The 19,099-nt window shown below is 38.1% G+C and overlaps 1 protein-coding gene across 1 annotated transcript in view; it reads left to right on the top strand.

Moving 5' to 3' along the window:
• The window catches only part of kcnh8 (potassium voltage-gated channel, subfamily H (eag-related), member 8), a 95,697-nt gene extending 79,030 nt beyond the window's left edge, over positions 1-16,667 (top strand). The window contains exons 13-16 of the mRNA XM_030148160.1: positions 1,469-1,740; positions 5,837-5,952; positions 6,075-6,154; positions 14,435-16,667. Of these exons, the coding sequence (XP_030004020.1) occupies positions 1,469-1,740; positions 5,837-5,952; positions 6,075-6,154; positions 14,435-15,022 (1,056 nt within the window). The 3' untranslated portion in view covers positions 15,023-16,667. The remainder of the gene's footprint in view (positions 1-1,468; positions 1,741-5,836; positions 5,953-6,074; positions 6,155-14,434) is intronic.
• The last annotated feature ends 2,432 nt before the right edge of the window (positions 16,668-19,099 follow it).

The raw sequence follows: 19,099 nt of genomic DNA, 5'->3' as shown, positions 1-19,099 counted from the left end.
CTTAAGATTTGTTTTAAAAACATGATTACTTCTCAACATAAAAATATTACAATTATACATTTACAAAGCACATAGACAGAGAAAAACATAGTTACATTAATTTAGCATTATTTCTTTTTTTTTATTTAACCAGATAGAATCCTATTGAGATTGAGATCGAGATCTCTTTTACAAGGGTGACCTGGCCAAGAGGTCTGCAGCACACCCCATGAAAGAAAACAGGTTTTACAGAGAGGTAGTATCAACAAATTAAAACAAACAGTAATAATATTGTAATAACAGAAAAGTTAGACAGTTTTTATAAGTGCAAAAATTAAGTCAAGGTCACAACAATTTAAAAACACAGGCACTGTCCCATTGACTCTCGCTGTCTTGTCTGTAAGACAGCCCGAAAAGCTTGGAATGACATGAGTTCTGGCGTTTTCAGCTCCACTTGAAGTGTGTTCCAGGCAGAGGGTTCGGCAAAGCAGAGGTGGTGGCAAAGCTAAAGGCTCGCTTCCCCAAATTGCAGATTTCTTAAGATTTATTTTAAAAACAGCATGATTACTTATTAACATTATTTCTGAAGGTAACATATTCCAATATGAGATGGCTCGGTATATAAATGTCTTTTTGAGTGCATTAGTTCTTGGCAAAGGCAAAGTAAAAGTAGCATTAGAGACTTGTCTCGTGTTCAACCCATGTCTGTTACAGGTGTAGTTTAGAGAACAGGCTAAAGGGTTTGTGTGAGGTCCAGATTTTATGCAAAGACAACACAGAACTACATGCCAATCTGTTCTTGACTTTCATCCATGTCAGTCCTTGATGCATTGCATTAACATTAGTTCAAAACTCACAGCCCAGAGCTAGTCTAACAGCCCGATCCTGAGCTATCTGGAGCCTATCAAGGTCTTTTTTATCTATTTATTTATTTTTTATTTTGCCTTTATTTAACCAGGAATTCCCATTGAGATTAGGAATCTCTTTTGCAAGGGAGACCAGACCAAGGTAGCAGCCACACAAAGTCCAAACAACATGAAACACATACATGATACACAATTAACAATAAAACACAATAATCACTATTCAACCATAATGGCATCAAGAAAAACAGTGACATTCCTCCTTCACTACATTATCCATACTTTTAAAATCATTAATAGAAATTAATGTATGTAGTTTTACACTTTTTTGAAGATTATTCCACGACCATGGTTCATGGTAGGAAAATGCTGCAGCGTCCAACCACACAATGGAACAATAGTCCAACTGACATAGAACTAAAGACTGTAGTACGAGTTTTCTTGTTCCAGATGACGTAAAAGGGGCATTGCATCTAATACACACATACATAGATATTGTGCATATCCATACACACAATAAGAGTAATTTTGCAAAAATGATGCCTTTCTGCTTTCTTGAAATCCCTTTTTTGAAAGGTCACCATTCTATGTATTTTTGTTGCGTTTTGTTTTTTTTAAATTTCCAGTCAGGGGTGAAAAGGAACGGCCGTGTGGTGCAGGGCTACCCACCCATCGTCGAAGCACGGGTTGAGCATGAGGAAGATGAGGAGGAGGAAGATGCCATGTCTGTGTCTCTGTCATCGGAGCAGAACAGAGCGGTGAACCTCAGGGACACCAGTGGGAGGTCTCCACTGAGCCAACCCAGCCAGAAAAGCTCCGAACAGAGCTCCAGAAGGTCCCGAAGGAAGATTCAGGAAATTACTCTCACCACTTTAGATCCTTCCAACCTCAGTCCCAGGTGAGGTTGACTAGTATTGATTTGTCTTTCCGCTTATGTTGGCCTCTGTCACTCTGACTCCATGTTGTGTATTATTTTTTTTACCCTCAACTGCACATATTGTACAAGCAAGGGCTGGCCATAGTTAGAACATTTTGAGAAATTAAAAATCTCCTAAAACCTAATAAAAATGTTCTCTCCGCACTGAATAGTAATTTGTGTCTGATACGGTTTTCCACATAAAGTTCAACAAACTCATTAAAAATTAAAATGACAGCCCTTCCACCTCCCTATTAAAAGTCTCTGAGTATGCAAAAACTGTTCACTTCACTTCAGTTTAACTTCTGACCACATATCCTGCTCTAATAACATTTTTAGTACAGCACTGATGGCTTCAAGTTTCTGCTCAAGGTTGTACAGCAGACTGGAACTGAATGCAGATATTTGTCACAAATTCTGGTGTGACCGTCTATTAAGGCCCAGCTTGTGATATGAAATGACATATCACATATGGGTGCTTCTATGAAACTGGGTACATTTTGGTACCTGGCACTTTGTCTGCTTTTTAGACCCAATAATAAAAGAGAAATTTAGTCATATTACCCACCAGGATGTACCTAATGATGACACCAGATAAATGCAAAAAAAATTGTATTCTTGCTCTGAGCCATCCCATAATTAATGAATTTTTTATAAAATATTGGTGCCAAAAATATGACCAAAACTGGGACAGGAAAAGCTACCTAGGTGTCAGTGCATTTAATCTGGAAAACATGACTGTAAAGGGTCTTCTATAGCACTATAAATAAAGACACTGTGTTAAATTTGACGATCCTAGTAGTTTTTCTAATCCAGACATGCAGGTTTTTCATGAATCTCAGTCTCATTCCAGGGTTTGTATGTAACCCATCAAGTCCACTTGCAATACATGCAGAACCTGCCCATTTAAATGCATATAAATCGCGAATGATTTTGCAACAGTGGCCATTTTTGTGAAACTCTCTGCCTTGCATAATTAGTTCAATTCCCAAAATGTACCTGTGAGAGAATAAAGAGATTTAAAAAAAAAAAAAAAAAAGTGCGTAATTTTCATGTCCTTTTCAGAGTGTTACATGCAGATTTTTTGTGTTAAATATAAAATGTAAAATAATATAAAAATGTGTTATATATGAAAAATAGTTTCCCTTTTATCTCAGTAAGTATTTGTTTTTAAAATAGACCCAAAGTGCTTCCAAACTTGTTCCATAACATTAGTCTGTGTCTGGTTTGAATTTTTATCTCCCATGTCCTGTTTTAGGGACCAGTTTCATAGAAGCACCCATATAGCACTTCTTCATTGGAGTAAGTGTTTGTATTGTCTCTTCTAGTATTTTCAATTGAAGGGAAAATTGCTAGAGATGTCCTGAATTCCTTTTTCAGAGCTCCAGTGCTTTGCCAGTCATTGACAGCATATAATCAAAGCTTTGCAAGGATATAAATTGAAGTTTTCACATGGCATATGTCCTGCTGACATAAATTTAGACTTTTCATACTTGATTATTCGCTAGCATGTAATCATTCCAGCACAGCAACAAATTCACAGTCAGTCACAACTTTGACAACCCAAATACATAAATACATACATACATAAATGACACGGTAAAGTAAATGATAAAGACAATAGACTAGAAAATAGAACAATGTAATGTGACAAAATAAACACAACGGTTTCACTAATGTCATCTCTCTCATGGGCACTCAAAGTCCAGACTCACCACCGCGTTCACTCAGAGGTATCTGTAGCTGAACATGACTATAACTTTACTGAGACCTTTGACAAAGTTCTGCAGGTTAAAGTGAACAAATCGAACATTTTCAGTGTAGACAGACTCTAAAGCAGAGGTCTCAAACATGCAGCTCAGGGGCCAAATCTGGCCCGCCAGAGGGTCCAGTCTGGCCCTGGGATGAATCTGTGAAATGAAAAAAATTACGCTGAAGATATTAATCATTTTAATTCAAGTTCCACATACAGACCAAGTTAATCTTAAGTGGGTCAGATCAGTAAAACACTGTCATAATAACCTATAAATACTCACAACTCCAAATTTTTCTATTTGCTGTCATTTTACTGTCACCAGTCACAAGTGTTTGCTCCTGGAGGATTCTGTTGGGTTTCTGTAAATTGGCTCAGAGTCTGGTTTTGACCAACTCTATATATAAAGTGTCATGAGATAACTTTTTTGTTGCGATCTGGTGCTATATAAATAAAATTTGATTGATTGATTGATTTGATTGGTTTTCCCCTGTAAGTCACTTTGGAAAAAAGCATCTGCCAAATGCATAAATGTAAATGTAAATGTACTGTATTGACACTGAAACAAACTATCATTTCACAAACACACAAATAACCTGAACAAATATAAACATTTTGAAATGTCTGAAGTGCAAGTTTAGTAATATTCTGCCTGTTATTAAATGTTTTGTGTATTTGTTGATCCACTGTGATTTGTAAATTGTATATTTGATAAACTGAGACATAATATTGTTAAAATTGCACTTAGTTTTCTCAAGAAACTTCAGTTTGTTCATGTTCTTCTCATTGTTTTAAAGGATAGTGGGTAGATGCAATCATTTTCATTGCATAGTTTTACTTTTTCTCTCTAAAACATAGAGGAAAGTTTGGAGTTGACATTATTTATATATTATTACGTTATTATTTCACTGGTCCAGCCCACTTTAGATCAGATTTGGCTTAATGTGGCCCCTGAACTAAAATGAGTTTGACACCCCTGCTCTAAAGTATCACTATTATCAAACTGAATAAACCTGTTCATCTAGTTACAATATGGTGGATAACCAGGCAGAAGATGACCCTCACATCTTAACAGAGAGAGGTTGTGTTTGACAGAATACAGAATTTCATGTGATTATACATTATTCTTTCATTCATTTTCTGAACTCACTTAGCCCAGGGGTGTCAAATTTATGGCCCATGGCCCAAAACCAGCCCACCAGAGGGTCTAATCCAGCCCAGTGGGATGAATTTGTGAAATGCAAAAATTACGCTGAAGATAATAACAGTCAAGGGTGTGGGAATCGTTCTTTGTTCAGGGGCCACATACAGACCAATTTCATCTCAAGTGGGTCAGACCAGTCATATACTATCATAACAACCTATAAATAATGACAAAGAACAGTTTCCTCTGTTTTAATGTAAAAAAGTTTCATTACTTGAAAATGTTTACTTTGTCACGAACAACCATGTACAACCTGAAATGTCTTTAAGTGCAAATATTACTATATTATGGCTGTTGTCAAATGTGTTGTGCCCTTGTAGATCCACTGCGATCTGTAAATTGTCACGGACATGTATAAATGATCAGCTGAGAAATACTAATGTGGAAATTGCACTTATTTTTTGAAGAAATTCCAGGCTGTTCATCACTATTTGTGTTATTCACATTTATTAAAGGATCGTTTGTAGATTTTTTCACTTTTTTTCACTCTAAAACATAGAGAAAAGTTGGGAGTTGACTTTATTTATAGGTTATGTTATTATTTTACTGGTCCGGCCCAGTTGAGGACACAGTGGGCTGTATGTGGCCCCTGAGCTAAAATGAGTTTGACACCCCTAACTTAGTCTGTCCCAGGGAAAGTGACACTCCTGGGTTATCAGTTCATTACAGGGCTGACATGTAGGAACAACCATCCACTCTCACATTCACACCAACAGGTGATTTATAGTTACATTTAACCCAAAAGGCCCATGTCTTTGGACTGTGGGAGGATGCCAGAGTACGTAGAAAGAACCCACGTAGACACAAGTAAACATGCAGACTCCACAGTGAAAGGCCCAGCTGACTGGTGCTGGGATTTATTCCCCTTAAATCCCCTCAAATCCTACACATTGAACCTTTAAATTCAGCTTTCAGGTGATGTAAACCCATCCTGACAGACTTAACCTTTGAACAGTCATTGTCACAGTAAAAGTCAAACATCACGGTAGAGGCAAGAACCTGCAAATTTATTTAGGTTTGATGGAAGAGCCAATCTCATCTCATGTCAGGGTTTTTGCAAATTCTCAGTTAACTCTTTACAAACATGCTTCTTTGTTTTGTTTTTTTTTTTTTTTTTGCAGGATAGTGGATGGCACTGAAGACAGTGAAGGGACAGAGAGTTCCATGGCCTTCTCCTTCTTGTCAACCCGAGGTTGTCCTGCCAGTGAACCAATCAGTGCCTCAGCGTCTGCCACAGGTACGTTTTTAGCAGTAAAATCTGATTTGTAGTATTTTCCAATAGTCTGGGTTGTGAAAATTGAATGATTTTAGGGTATTTGGCATTTGGATTGATTTGTAATATGCCGATTTGTACCTTAGATATGCTGCAGATCAGCACAGCAGAGTTAGCGGCCAAAGCAGAGGAGACCAGAGGACAACTGAGACACCTCGACCAGCAGGTACGAGTGTGTGTGTGTGTGTGTGTGTGTGTGTGTGTGTGTGTGTGTGTGTGTGTGTGTGTGTAATAGAGAGACAGTGACGGACACAGACAGAGGGACACAGGTTTGGCTAAAAGCACCAACACATGTAACATTCAGGCAGGCGCCCAGTTTTCAGGTAAGCACAAGCCATATGGCTATATCAGCATGTCAAGCAGAAGGCAGGTGAAAGGATTAAGAAAGTAATGAGCCAAAAAGATTTAAATAAATAAATGAGCTTAAGGAATATGACAGCGTAAGAGTATAGTGTTAGAAGTGTGGAACAGTCAGATCTTAATGGTGTCAACAGTCTCCTCTGTTGTACCCTGTGATTTTGATTGGCAGGTGGCTAAATTGATGTTAGGACTTTGGCAGGTGATGAGGAGTGTGTGCCCTCACTTGTTAAGCCTCAGTCAGAGACCTGGGATGAAGAGATATAGAGGAAAGTGTGAGAGAGAAAGGGAGCAGATGAAGAAAACACACAGGTTTATTTGGGGAGAACAGAAAACAAATGGGAGAGGGGGGAAAAAACAAAGTCACTCAGCACCCTCACAGCTCTGTACAGTGTCTCTGCGGTCCATTCTCTGTCTCTGTGGGTGACCAGGACGTCTCTCAGCATGGTCTTGTTGTTAATCCGCTTGGATCCGTCCACAGCGGTCACCACAGGAGATATGAAAAGTGGTGTTGCTTTAAATCATGTCAGCTCCGTCCACAGACTCATATACAAATAAACGTGACAGTGAGATCAGTTATGCTGTAGATACAGGAGTCTAAAATCTGTAACACTTGCACAAAAGGGTCTATTCTTAGCTCACAGCACCTGTGAATGGCATTTCTGAAATTACATTTCAAAACGCAAACCCGAACAAAAAACTGACAAGTTAAAAATGAATGATTCTGACCTGAACCACCCACATTTTAATGAACTGGAAATTCTGTGAAAACAGCAAAAAAAAAAAAAAAAGAAGCTTGCCCTTCGTTGTTCTATGACCTCATAATCTTTGCCCTTTGACTTCATGCTATATTTGTGAACAGTGAAGGGTTGATTCCAGTGGGAGACGAAAAAGGCATTATTGTTCAAGCATCATAGAAATTAGGAGAGAGCTGGAACAGCGACAACCTGAAAAGTGCACTTAGAAAAAAACAAAAAAACAGATTAAAACACTGAAAACACTCCTACACTTCAGACTCACTTGAGAATGAAACATGCATGCACACACACGCATAAAAAGCAGTTGTGACCCATTCTAGTGAACTGTGAAATAAGAAATAAATTAAAAATAAACATGAGAATATATGCAAATATATTGAATTCTTTGTGTGGGTATTGAAGGGGAGGTTATCCTTATTCAATGCACTCCTACCGTACATGGCAGTTGACACATCCCCGGTTTGGAAAACACTGTCTGACAACAAGGTAAAACTGTGAAATATCTCAAATATAGCATATACTTCAACTGATTGTTTTTTGCGTAGGTGTTTTGTACATTTTTCCTCTCCTAACTGGGGGTGTGTTGACTGCTATGTAGGGTAAGTAGTCCACTGTCTATGCATAAGTACCTTATACAAATCCCACTTCAAAAACTCCAAGGTAAGTCTATGACATTACATTTATTTTAAAGTCTTAAAGCCGCAGTGTTTAATAGTTTTCCTTTTAGAATATTGTAATTCAAGTGGTCAGAAAGAGGATGAGACATCTATTCCTTGCGTACGTTTTGAAACCGTAAACAATCTACAGAAGTGTTTTCAGGTGGGTAGTAGCATTTTATTATTGGCAGATATAATAATGGTTGATCAGAGTTTGTCAAAAACAAACTCACTGTGAAATATCAGGAGGTCTCAATATGGAAGCTTGGAAAAGTGGCTTCTTTTTTTCATAACAGCATGAAAACAAGTCAGGTTATCTACTGTATATTCAGTCTTTTGACTTGCACCTGTAGGAGAGAGCTGCACATGGAGCGTGTGTATTTTTTCCCCTTGATTTTGACCCCTTCAGATTTAAGAGTCCAATCTGTCAGATTTAGATGCAGAAATTGAATACATATTCCCATTTATGTTTCATAAGAGTATAAACATGATAAGAAGGATTGTGTTTTTGTTACCTTAGGAAAGGAGTGGTCACAGAAGCATTACTCACCTACTAAATGTGGACCAAATTAAATATCTCTTTGATTAAAAATCCCCAAAAATGTCTGTAACGACAGTTTGTTTTTAGCCACTGTAGGGGTTAGGGTTATGGATGTGGTGTTCAGGTTGTTGCAGTCTGAGTTTTCTCCACTAGGTGACACTAGAACAGTGGTTCCCAACCTTTTTTTTGGCTCGTGACCCCATTTTAACATTACAAATTTCTGGCGACCCCAGACATTCAAAACAGAGACATTTTTTTTGTTGCTAAAATTAATCTGTTTTTGACCGTGTAATAGTTTGCTATACTATGTTGCAAATAAACGTTCATTTTAGATGACATTTATGCTATAATATATATTATTATGGACGGAGGCAGAAAAGCCAGGTGTAGATTACTGCACAAAGTGAGAATTTGATTTTCCTTGGTCAGGATATGTACAGTCAGTCCAGCTTGGATTTACAAGGCTGACAATTAATACTGAACAAACAATAACTCAAACTATGAATTATGAAAGAGCTGCAGCATCTGAAACCGACCACAATGAGCATTTGAAAGATAAACAGTACCACAGTGCTTCAGCTTCACAGTTTGTCATGTCTGTTATGTATTGGGATTGTCTCTGTCAACTCACCATATGTTTTCTATTAGTGAGTTTTGTTGTTTTTTTTTTTTTTTTATCATTACTAGAAATTTCAGGCGACCCCATTTGAATTCCAGGGGTCCCAACCCTAAGGGTGACAAACACTACACTGGAACCTCTTTCAAGATATGTAACTTCCCTATAACAGAAATTCACGAATTTTAATGGACATTCTGTAAAACAACGTTTTGTCCAAACGTACGTCAACATTTGAAAGAAAAAGTCTTGAAATAATTTGATTCTTGGAATTGTCACTAAAATCACTGTAATACAACTGATTGTCTGCTTATTACGACCTGATCTGTCTGTATTCATGTGATGTAGCAGTCATCTCAAACACTTCTTCACATATTTTTATAAATTCTACTGTAGGCTTTTGTCATTGGTGACTTTTTGGACAGGCACCTGTATGAGCAGTGGGTTCTCATAGTCCGCTGCTGTGTTTTTTGTTTTTTTTTTTGTCTGACCATCTGTACAGACGGTTGTCTCTGAGGTGGGAGTACTGGAATCATGTTGACAGCGTGTCAGATTGGACTGTCCTGTCGCTCTCAGCTTTTCTATTTTTATCAGAGCCAGAGTTTAGACCCAGCCTTTTATCGGCCACTCCAGAGACGCAGAGATGGAAGACTTATTTAAGAGAGGATAAGGAATCCGTATGGAACACAAAAGCTCAAATACAACAGGATCTAAAATGACTCAGAATAGGAGTGACTTTGCAACACATTTGCAGGGGAAACTGCATGTGCATAGTTGGTAATCCTTTAAAATACGTGTTCTTGTTATGAGACAGACAGATTAAAAGATGATTTGAAGTTTGATTCGTTGTGTTGTGATACACACTTCCTGATCAGCCCTTTGACATATTCACACAGCGACTGGAGTACATCCCACCTGGACTCCTGTGTCCTGCTCAGGGCTGATGTTCATCCAGTTGTACTGATGTGCGTGATTGGCCTGATGAATGGTCATGAATCCTTTGACTGGCAAAAGCAGATGGCACGTTGGCAGGGCTTCATGGTTCGTGCTCTCTGCGGACGTGCCACTTGCAGAGAGCAACTAATCAGCCACCCCTCTCATCGGTGTAATGACCAATTATAGCAGCAAGATGTTACATGCAAAATGACATGAAGGAGACCCAAATATTTTGACCCAAAATGACTGACCTGAAAATACAACTTTGTAATGACGCGGTGTAAATCCTGGGTGTAGACATAAAATGATAGACACGCAGAGGCCTATAAAAGCAAGTTTCACAGCTGTTAGATGATTCATCACTGAGACAATTATGATGTCATGAACAGTTTTGACAACATAAATGAAGACTGATATAGAGATACAACATGTGAGTCAATATAACAGTTGCCACACGCTGAGCAGCCACTCCCACTTGGCTCCAGTAAGACGGCAGCATTATGGTAACAAGAACACATTTCCTACATTCAATTTTCTACCTATGATCCTTTTTAGCTTACCGGCCGACAGGCTGTAAGCTATTGTCGTCATGCGGCGTCCGTTGTCGTCTGTCGTACGTTACAAAAATTTCAATTGTCTTCTTCTCCGCAACTACTTTTCCGATTGACTTCAAACTTGGTATACAGCTTCTTTATGATGATGTCAACAAAAGTTTGTGAAATTATTTGGATCCGGATCTGATTCTGGATTTGGTGCCACTTTGAAAAATTTCCCCATTATAAGAGATAGGAAGTGGATCGATGCAATAACTCAGTAAATATAAATAATGTCCAGTGTAAATTTCTACACTACAGCCCTGATGGGGAGATGACCAAAACATAATGGCCACATGCTGATCAGGATCTTCTTCTGGATCTGGGAATTTAACATGGGCTGTTATGGGGGAAAAAATTTCAATCGTCTTTTTCTCCGAAACTACAGTTCTAATTGACTTCAAACTTGGTATACAGCTTCTTTATGATGATGTCAACACAAGGTATTGAAATTATTTCAATCCGGATCTGATTCTGGATTTGGTGCCACTTTGAAAAATTTTCCCATTATAACAGATAGGAAGTGGACTGATCCAATAAATCAGTAAGTATCAATGATATCAAGTTGGAATTTGAATTTTTTTACACATCTGATTGGAATATGACCAAAACATGGGCTATTTCTGTAATATAATAAATACGCAGAACTGGGTGATAATAAATGGCATCTGGATACATTTCCCAATGCTTTTAATTTGGCCGGTAAGCTACAGGGCCATTGGTCCTATTTTTTGTTTATGTAAAGAGTAGGGATGTAAGAAAATATTGGTTCTGCAACATATCGCAATATTTTATTTCACTTCACGATATTGTATCGATATTAAAAAGTACTGTATCAATATTTTTAGGTATTTATTCAAATGCAGATATTGTGGAGGTTGATTTTTGTTTTTTATTTTCTTTTTTGTTTATATTTTATTTATTATTGTTTAACACTATTTTATTAAATAATGGTTATTTGATGCATCCTAAAAGCACTTTTTACTGTCTGAGAGGCAGATGTTAGTTCCTTTGTTGGGACAAAAATAATACTATGATGTTAGTTATGAACTAATAGAATATGAAGATTTGAGCAGGATCTTAATCTATAATGTCTGTAAAACATAATTTAAGTTTTAACAAAGGAAAATTTTATGATATAGCATTAGACCATGTTGTGATCAAATAAAAATGTGTTTAGTATTTGTGCATATTTCGGGTGTAATTCAATTCTTCAAGGAAATAATCATAAAAAAAAGAAACAAACAAAAAATTGCCTTTTTAACTGTCATGATATATTGTGATATATTGTATTATGATCCTAGTATTGTAATTTACATCGCATTGCCAGATTCTTGCCAATACACACCCCTAGTAATGAGTAATTGGCCATTTTTCAATATGCGTTCTTGTTTCTGCAGGTCATTAAAAGTCATTAAATTGATTTTGTGAAAATTAAGGCCTTAAATGGCATTAAAACATTAAGTTCTATGTCCAGAGGCATTAAAAATTAAATACACTTAATGGAAAAAAAGCAATGTTATTCATGATTTATTTTGATTGTATAAACATTTAATAATTTTGATCAGAGGTATAGTGTGATGATGATTGACAGGCGGAACCCTTTAATTGGCTTTTGTTTATGGCTGATACACAAAGTCACAACACTGGATGCTTGGAATGCAACGTGCTGTGATCGTGCTCATGCCGAGTGGAGGTGAATATTAGCAAATGTCTAAATGGGAAAATGCAAGTTTCAGCAGAAGTGATTAGAGGAGGAACTATTCAGAACCTGGTTAAAGCCTGTCGACAGTAAACCGTCATAAAACTATATATAAAACTGTATCTGCCGTTGGACATGGGCATTACATTTGTTTAAAGTGGCATTAAAAAGCATTAAATTAGATTTACTGATACCTGCAGAAACCCTGTCTTCTGTTCTTGAAATCTCGTGAAACATCATCAGTCACAGACAAAGTACTGTTCCATTTAAAAGTTCGCACAAACCAAGATTAGATGGAATGCCCAGATGTTGTTCTTGTCTGCTAACTTAAACCAGGGATCCACTGGTTGGTGACTCATGTAGACTTGGCTGGCAAATATCCCAAGATGCATTTTATGTTACTCTCAGAGGCAACTTCAGTGACAACTTACCTCAGAAATGTTTTATTGAGTAGATGACTGTCAACAAATGATGTGATACAATGTTGGAACATGCGCGAGAGGCAGAAGAGTGAGAAAATACATCTTTATTATCATGATATGGGATTCAACGACATTTGTTTATCCAGTTTTGAAGAATATTTAAAATGTAAAAAAATATATATATAAATGACATGTAAATAGTTGTACAAATGTACTGAAATCAAATCGAGTGGCATATTGTGGTGGATTGTGGGAATATGTTAGGAAGCCGATGGTGGAAATGCAGCAGAGACAGGGAGGAAAGTTCATAAGTACACAGCCGTTTGTGTTCTTAGTCCATTCTCTGAGACCGCTCTTACCAAGACCGTACTCGAGAACCTGATATTGAGAAACAGCCATTATTTCTGATCAGCTTTCTCTAAACAGTTGTGAAAACATGTGGGTACTTAAGTACTGTGCTCTTGTAAATAAGGCTGTTGGGGGGTGGGGGCAGTGGGATTACCTGTATAAAGAAAGGTTACAAAAACAATAAATAAATAAAGAAGTATAAATATGTGGGACTTGTATTTTAACTCATAAAGACCCAGTGCTATTTTTGTGGCAGTTTCCGAATGATTTTTTCTCTATTTTGAACTTCTCTCAAGTGACTTATCACCATTTATTCAAATATTATGCTCAGTATTTGGCATGCTTAAGTGAAAATCATGTAGGTTTCTGTATTTAATTCACTGATCATGTAGACGTCCATAAAAGCTCAAATTAAAATTGAGGGTTATTATATCAAAAACAGAGAAAACAGAAGAAAAAGTGACTTTCTCATTAAAATCTATCATTAACTGAACATAAAAAGAAGCATCTCCATCCACTGTCATTGATCCAACTCCATGGGTTTTACTGGTGAATCAGTGTTGTAGAAGATGATGGTGTTTCCATGTTCATTCATTACGGAGCCTCTGAACGTCCAAATGGGTTATATCTGATGACCATGAAAAGATGACAAACTGTATTTACACCAGTTATTTACATGGGTTCATTGATAGATCAAGTTATTTCACTTTTTGTATCAGTAAATGATTTTGGCCGGCAACTTCCTGCACCTTAATCTTTCTACTCCACTTCAATTCCACAATTTTTACTCCACTATATTTTTCCAACAGCCATAGTTACATTTCAGAATGCCACTTTTGGCTTATTCTCCTCTTATTCAGCTTCAAACCTCTCTTTGAATCACTGTTGAAAATTAAAAACAGGGCTGTTGTTCTGAATTCATGAAAATTTGATTTTTTAGAGGTATGTTTCTTACAGATCGAGCCTACAGATGTGTCACGATCGTATAGAGTGCCATCTATTGGCACAGAATAAACAACCAATAGTATATAAAGACATTCAAATGAGCTCAACCTTAAACATTTACAGTAGTAAGATGCAACATACTCATTAATGTAGTTGCGAAATTAATGTAAAAAACCTCAAATATACTGTCAGGTTCATAAATATTTGGGCAGTGACACAAACGTATTTTGGCTTTTGTTCACCACCACAATAAATCTGAAATGAAGCAATCAAGTGTAAAACAAAAATATTAAATTAACCTTTTTATATGTACATAAAATATAACCATTGTCAGAAGCTCAAGGGTGATTGGACAAACAAACATTGTTATAAATATGGGAATTTTTTTTAATGCTTACTCTAATACTTTTGGCCCTGTAATAGTAAAGCATAAGGAGGATTTTACTGCATAATAACTACTTTTTTGTACAGTTTTAAAGTGTGAAATTAGTACTTTGAAGTACTTCAGTAAAGGAACTGAGTGCTTCTTCCTCTTAAAGCGGGTTCTAAATGGTTTGTTTTTGTGTCTGCAGGTGAACACCCTTGGAAGGGAGGTGGCCGACCTCGGGCGAGTCATGAAGAGAATGGCACAACTCATGGAAACCTTTATGTCATCAGCGCCTCCACCCTCAGTCGTCTGCCCAACGTACTGCTCCCCAGCGCACCACCCCTTCCTGCCCCACCCCAACCCTCCTCAGTCGTACCCCTCCCCTCCCTCCTGTCAGACTGCCTCCATCTGGACTGACACACCCATGTCACTGCCTTCCTCTCCCCTCACACACCCCCAGCAGCATGGTGCAATATTTCACATGGACTCCGCCTGCCACACACACAGACCCCAGGACCTTCTTCTGGGGTACCCTCCTGTTTCCAGCTCGACACCGCCGCCGACCCCAAACTCCTCAGCCCTTCAGCTACAGCCCTCCTCTGCCAACGCACAGTCTCAAATGCCTTCATCAGAGATTACCTTCTACACAGACGGTGTTTCAGGTTCCATCAGGTCAACGGTACACAGCCCACCTCCGCAGGACGGGGGGGATGAGGGCTCTCACCAGAGGTCCGGGTGTTCTCCTCAAACTGGACTTGAGGAAACATACCACAACCCGAACACAGGCTTGTAGCAGACCACCATCTGAACTTCCCTGGCACCCGCAGGACCCTGTCCAGGATATTTTTGGATTTGTGTCTGAATTCCCGAGGACACTGATTATCTATGAGCCCTCTTGTTACTGGAGGACGTCTGCAGGAATGCAACTCATATTCCTTTTGTTTTAAAGGCACGTGTTTTAAAAAACCCAGATGCATGAAAATAAATACAGATGGTTTAGGTGTGTTAGCTTTACCTTATAGAAACCTAGTGTTGTTAGACAAAATGTAGAGAATTGGATCAGTTGTTGAGCTATATGAGGGCACAGGCCGCCCACATCCCCTTAGCCACAACTCCTTGAGGCCTTCATAGAAGAGCAGCAGCATTGTGCCATAATGGACAAGAGCAATATGGTAGAGGGTGTCCTCTGTTTTTTTGCTCCGGGCTACAGAATGTTTCAGGTTGGGTGGGTTGGATGGAAGAAGAAAGAGGCTTCAGAGACAAGGATCGGTGGAGGGTGGTAAACATCTTTACCCCAGCCTCATCCCCCACCACCTCTGCCATTTCTGATCCTTTTAAGCCTCCTCTGCTTGCTCACTCAACCCGTGCAGGATGCTCTGGATGTGGTGGACCAGCGTGGGGCTGGCTGCTCTTGGAGCACTGGACGGTGTGAGGATTGAGACGGGATGAATTGTGCTCTTTCCTGTCGACCCTCAGGGAACAGGGGTAGATGGTGGAAGCAGGAAGTGGAAGTTGGTTATGGGTTGCTGGGGTGGTGGTGGTGGTGGTGTTACGCCTCGGGTGATGCAGCTCCTGCTGTCAACAGTCATCTGAGTACAGGGACTATTTCCTCCTCTCTGTTCCTCTTTTCTGATGTTTCTCGCCATACAACTACCACTCCTTCCCTTTCTCTCTCTCTCGCTCTCTCTCTCTCTCTCTCTCTCTCTCTCTCTCTCTCTCTCTCTCTCTCTCTCTCTCTCTCGCTCTCTGCATGCCTTTCCGAGCCTTTTGAGTAGTGCCTGTAGACACATTAACATGCTGCATGTCACCCTGTGGAAATCCAGCTTGCCATTTATCTATCTATTTAAAGAAAACATGGATCATTCTTTTAATAACTGGCATTTACTGATGCATATTTATAATATATATATATATATTGGATGTGGGCTCAGTTTTAACAGCTGGGTAATTTCAGGCACAAGGTAAGACGACGGCTGCCCTGACATGAAGTGGCCTGCAGCTAACCGTCAATATAAATTGGTTCACAATACAAGATGTAGGCTGTTTCCCTGATCATCACAGAGGGTTAGCTGCTCTGAGATCCACTTTCTCAGCTGTCCAGAGCGAAGGCAATATTCCCCCCATAAAAGCACAATGAGAAAATAAAGACGCTTTTATATTTCTATGAATGTATCAATACTAAAGATGTATTTTTTTACCTCAAAGAATGCAAGAGTGTGGGATAACAGTAAATGATGCTACTGTATATGAAGTTATGGCAGTGCCGTCTGCTGGTACCAACCAATGCAATCCTAACCAGGAGGAGGTCATAACTCTCGTCCCAACAGATCTACTGTTCTCTTTTGAATTCACGTAGGTTTGACTCTGCTTCTCTGCAAATGGAATGTACTGTATTTAAACTTGTTTTTTCCCTTAACATTTTGATATTTATTAGATACAAGAACAACTGTTATGCTAATAAATGACAGATATGACTGTTATATCCTGACTATTTTCTATTTCTTAAAGTAAATACAGCACATGTCTTACACACTACAGACATAATACACTAATAGAAAAAGGTTTGGACACTTTTAAAACATTTTAGATTAATTTCTAAAGGATGAAATTACAGCACGTGGACCAGTATCAGTTATGCATAATGTAATGTGAGGTATGTAATGAACTTCCAGTATGAAATATATATACATATGAATGGAAAACATCATATATGTAGTTATATTTACAAAGTATATTAAATCTGTTAGACACTGAACACCTTCATAACTTGACAGATATTGTCAAGCTTGCACAAAACGTATTTGAAATATGTGTATAAATTTTACTACGAAATGTTGATCAGCCATAACATTCTGACCTCTGACAGGCAAAGTGGTATCAATATTGATTTGTCTCATTCCAATGGGACCTGTTAGTGGGTGGGATATACAAGGAAGAGTCAAAAAGTTCTCAAACAAATGTAATAAAAAGTTTATCAAAATAACAAAAATATTTTTCTACTCCATTAGAGTCAAAGCACTTTTGCAATCTATGTTTCCATCAGTAGATTCCTTCATTGTAGAATTACTGCACATTTTGAAATTAGAATATTTGTCTGAGAAGTTTTTGACTCCCTGGTATTAGGCAGTAATGAACATCAGGCCCTTGCAAAATGAGCAGGAGTAGAAATCTGAGCAACTTTGACAAAGGAGATATTGTAATGGTCAAATCACTGAGGCATTCGTGATGAAAAGTGGTTTGTACCAAAAGTATCTAAAGAACAGCAACAACCAGATTTCAACCAACTGAGCATCTATGGGAGCAGAACATCATTACACCTGTCTAATATTGCATAGGTTCCCCTTTTTCCACAAAACCAGCTCTGATCCGAGGCCTAGACTCCACCAGACCTCTGAAGGTGTGCTGTGGTATCTGGACCAAGACCTTACAGCGGATCTGTGAAGTCCTGGAAGTAGAAAGGTGGACCTCCATGGATCAGATTTATTTATCCAACACCTCCCACAGATGCTCAACTGTCCTGTTTCATTTTCAGTCGGTTCTAACCACTGCAGACCAGGAGCACCCGACAAGACCTGCAGTTGGATCTGCTCTGACCCAGTCACCACTGTTACAATATGGACCTGGTCAAAGACATTCAGTTTCTTATGTTGATCATTTTGTTGCTTCTAACACATCAGCCTCAAGGACTAAACTTGCTTAATATATCCAACCAAGTGAAGGAAATAATCAAAATTATTCACACTTCTACTGTCAGTGGTCACAATGTTTAGGCTAATCTGTGTATTTCTTCATCCAGAGAATTTATGTATGTGATAAGATTTTACCTAAATAACACACACGCTCTTGGTTGTAGATATGTCTAACAGCATTACATAACTAAACTGCTAATAAATGTAACTGTAATCCATTATAATGACAGAACCAAATGCATTGTTTTCTGTTAAAAAGCTCATATGTAGGGTTTCATCCATTCTTTTGCTTTGGAACTCTTACATTTTGATTCATGTTTTTGATTGGCTCCCATGTTTTACTTTGCACCGCCCCTACCAATCAAATCAGTTGTTTATTTAGTTTAACCCATAAGAACCCACCGTTACTTTTGTGTCAGTTCCCAAATTAAGTTTTTTCTCTATTTAACCTTTCCTAAGAGATTTATCACCATACATTATTATATTATTCTCTGAATTTAGCTTTTTTTTCCAGTGATAATCATCTATTTTCCTACGTTTAATTCACTGATCATGTAGATGTTCATAAAAGCTCAGATTAAAGTTGAAGGTTATGATATCAAAACAGAAAAAACTGAAGAAAAAGCCAATTAAAAGTACCATATATCATTAACAGAACGTAAACCCAGTGTGTCCATCCACTATCACTGATCCAACTCCATGGGTTTCACTGGTGAATCAATGTTGTAGAAGATGGCGGTGTTTCCATGGTAACTACGGAGCCTCTGAATGTCCAAATGGGTCATATCTGATGAAGATGAAAAAATGAAAAACTGTATTTACACCAGTTATTTACATGGATTGATAGGATTAGTGGATCAACAGTTTAGATCAGTAGATGCTTTTGGTCGACGGTGGCTCTTTGGGTCTTTTTGGGTTAACACACTGAGTAAAGTAAGTGAGTTGCATTAGTTCAATGAAGTAACTAAGTATATTTAACAAGATCATATTACATTTAACCCTTTAAGCGCCAAAGTCACACTATTGCGCCAAGCCACAACTGAATGAAACAGACAGATTTTTGACACCTTGATATCAAAATTGAATATTTAAAAAACTACAACAAAACCTTTGGCACCTAAAGGGTTAAAAAAAAAAACCTCTCAGTGTTGCACTTAACATATGTCTATATGTTATGTATT

Source organism: Sphaeramia orbicularis, chromosome 11 (assembly GCF_902148855.1).
Source record: "Sphaeramia orbicularis chromosome 11, fSphaOr1.1, whole genome shotgun sequence".
Taxonomy (NCBI): Eukaryota; Metazoa; Chordata; class Actinopteri; order Kurtiformes; family Apogonidae; genus Sphaeramia; species Sphaeramia orbicularis.
Note: the sequence above shows the minus strand (reverse complement) of the source record. Positions and strands in the feature narration are given on the sequence as shown.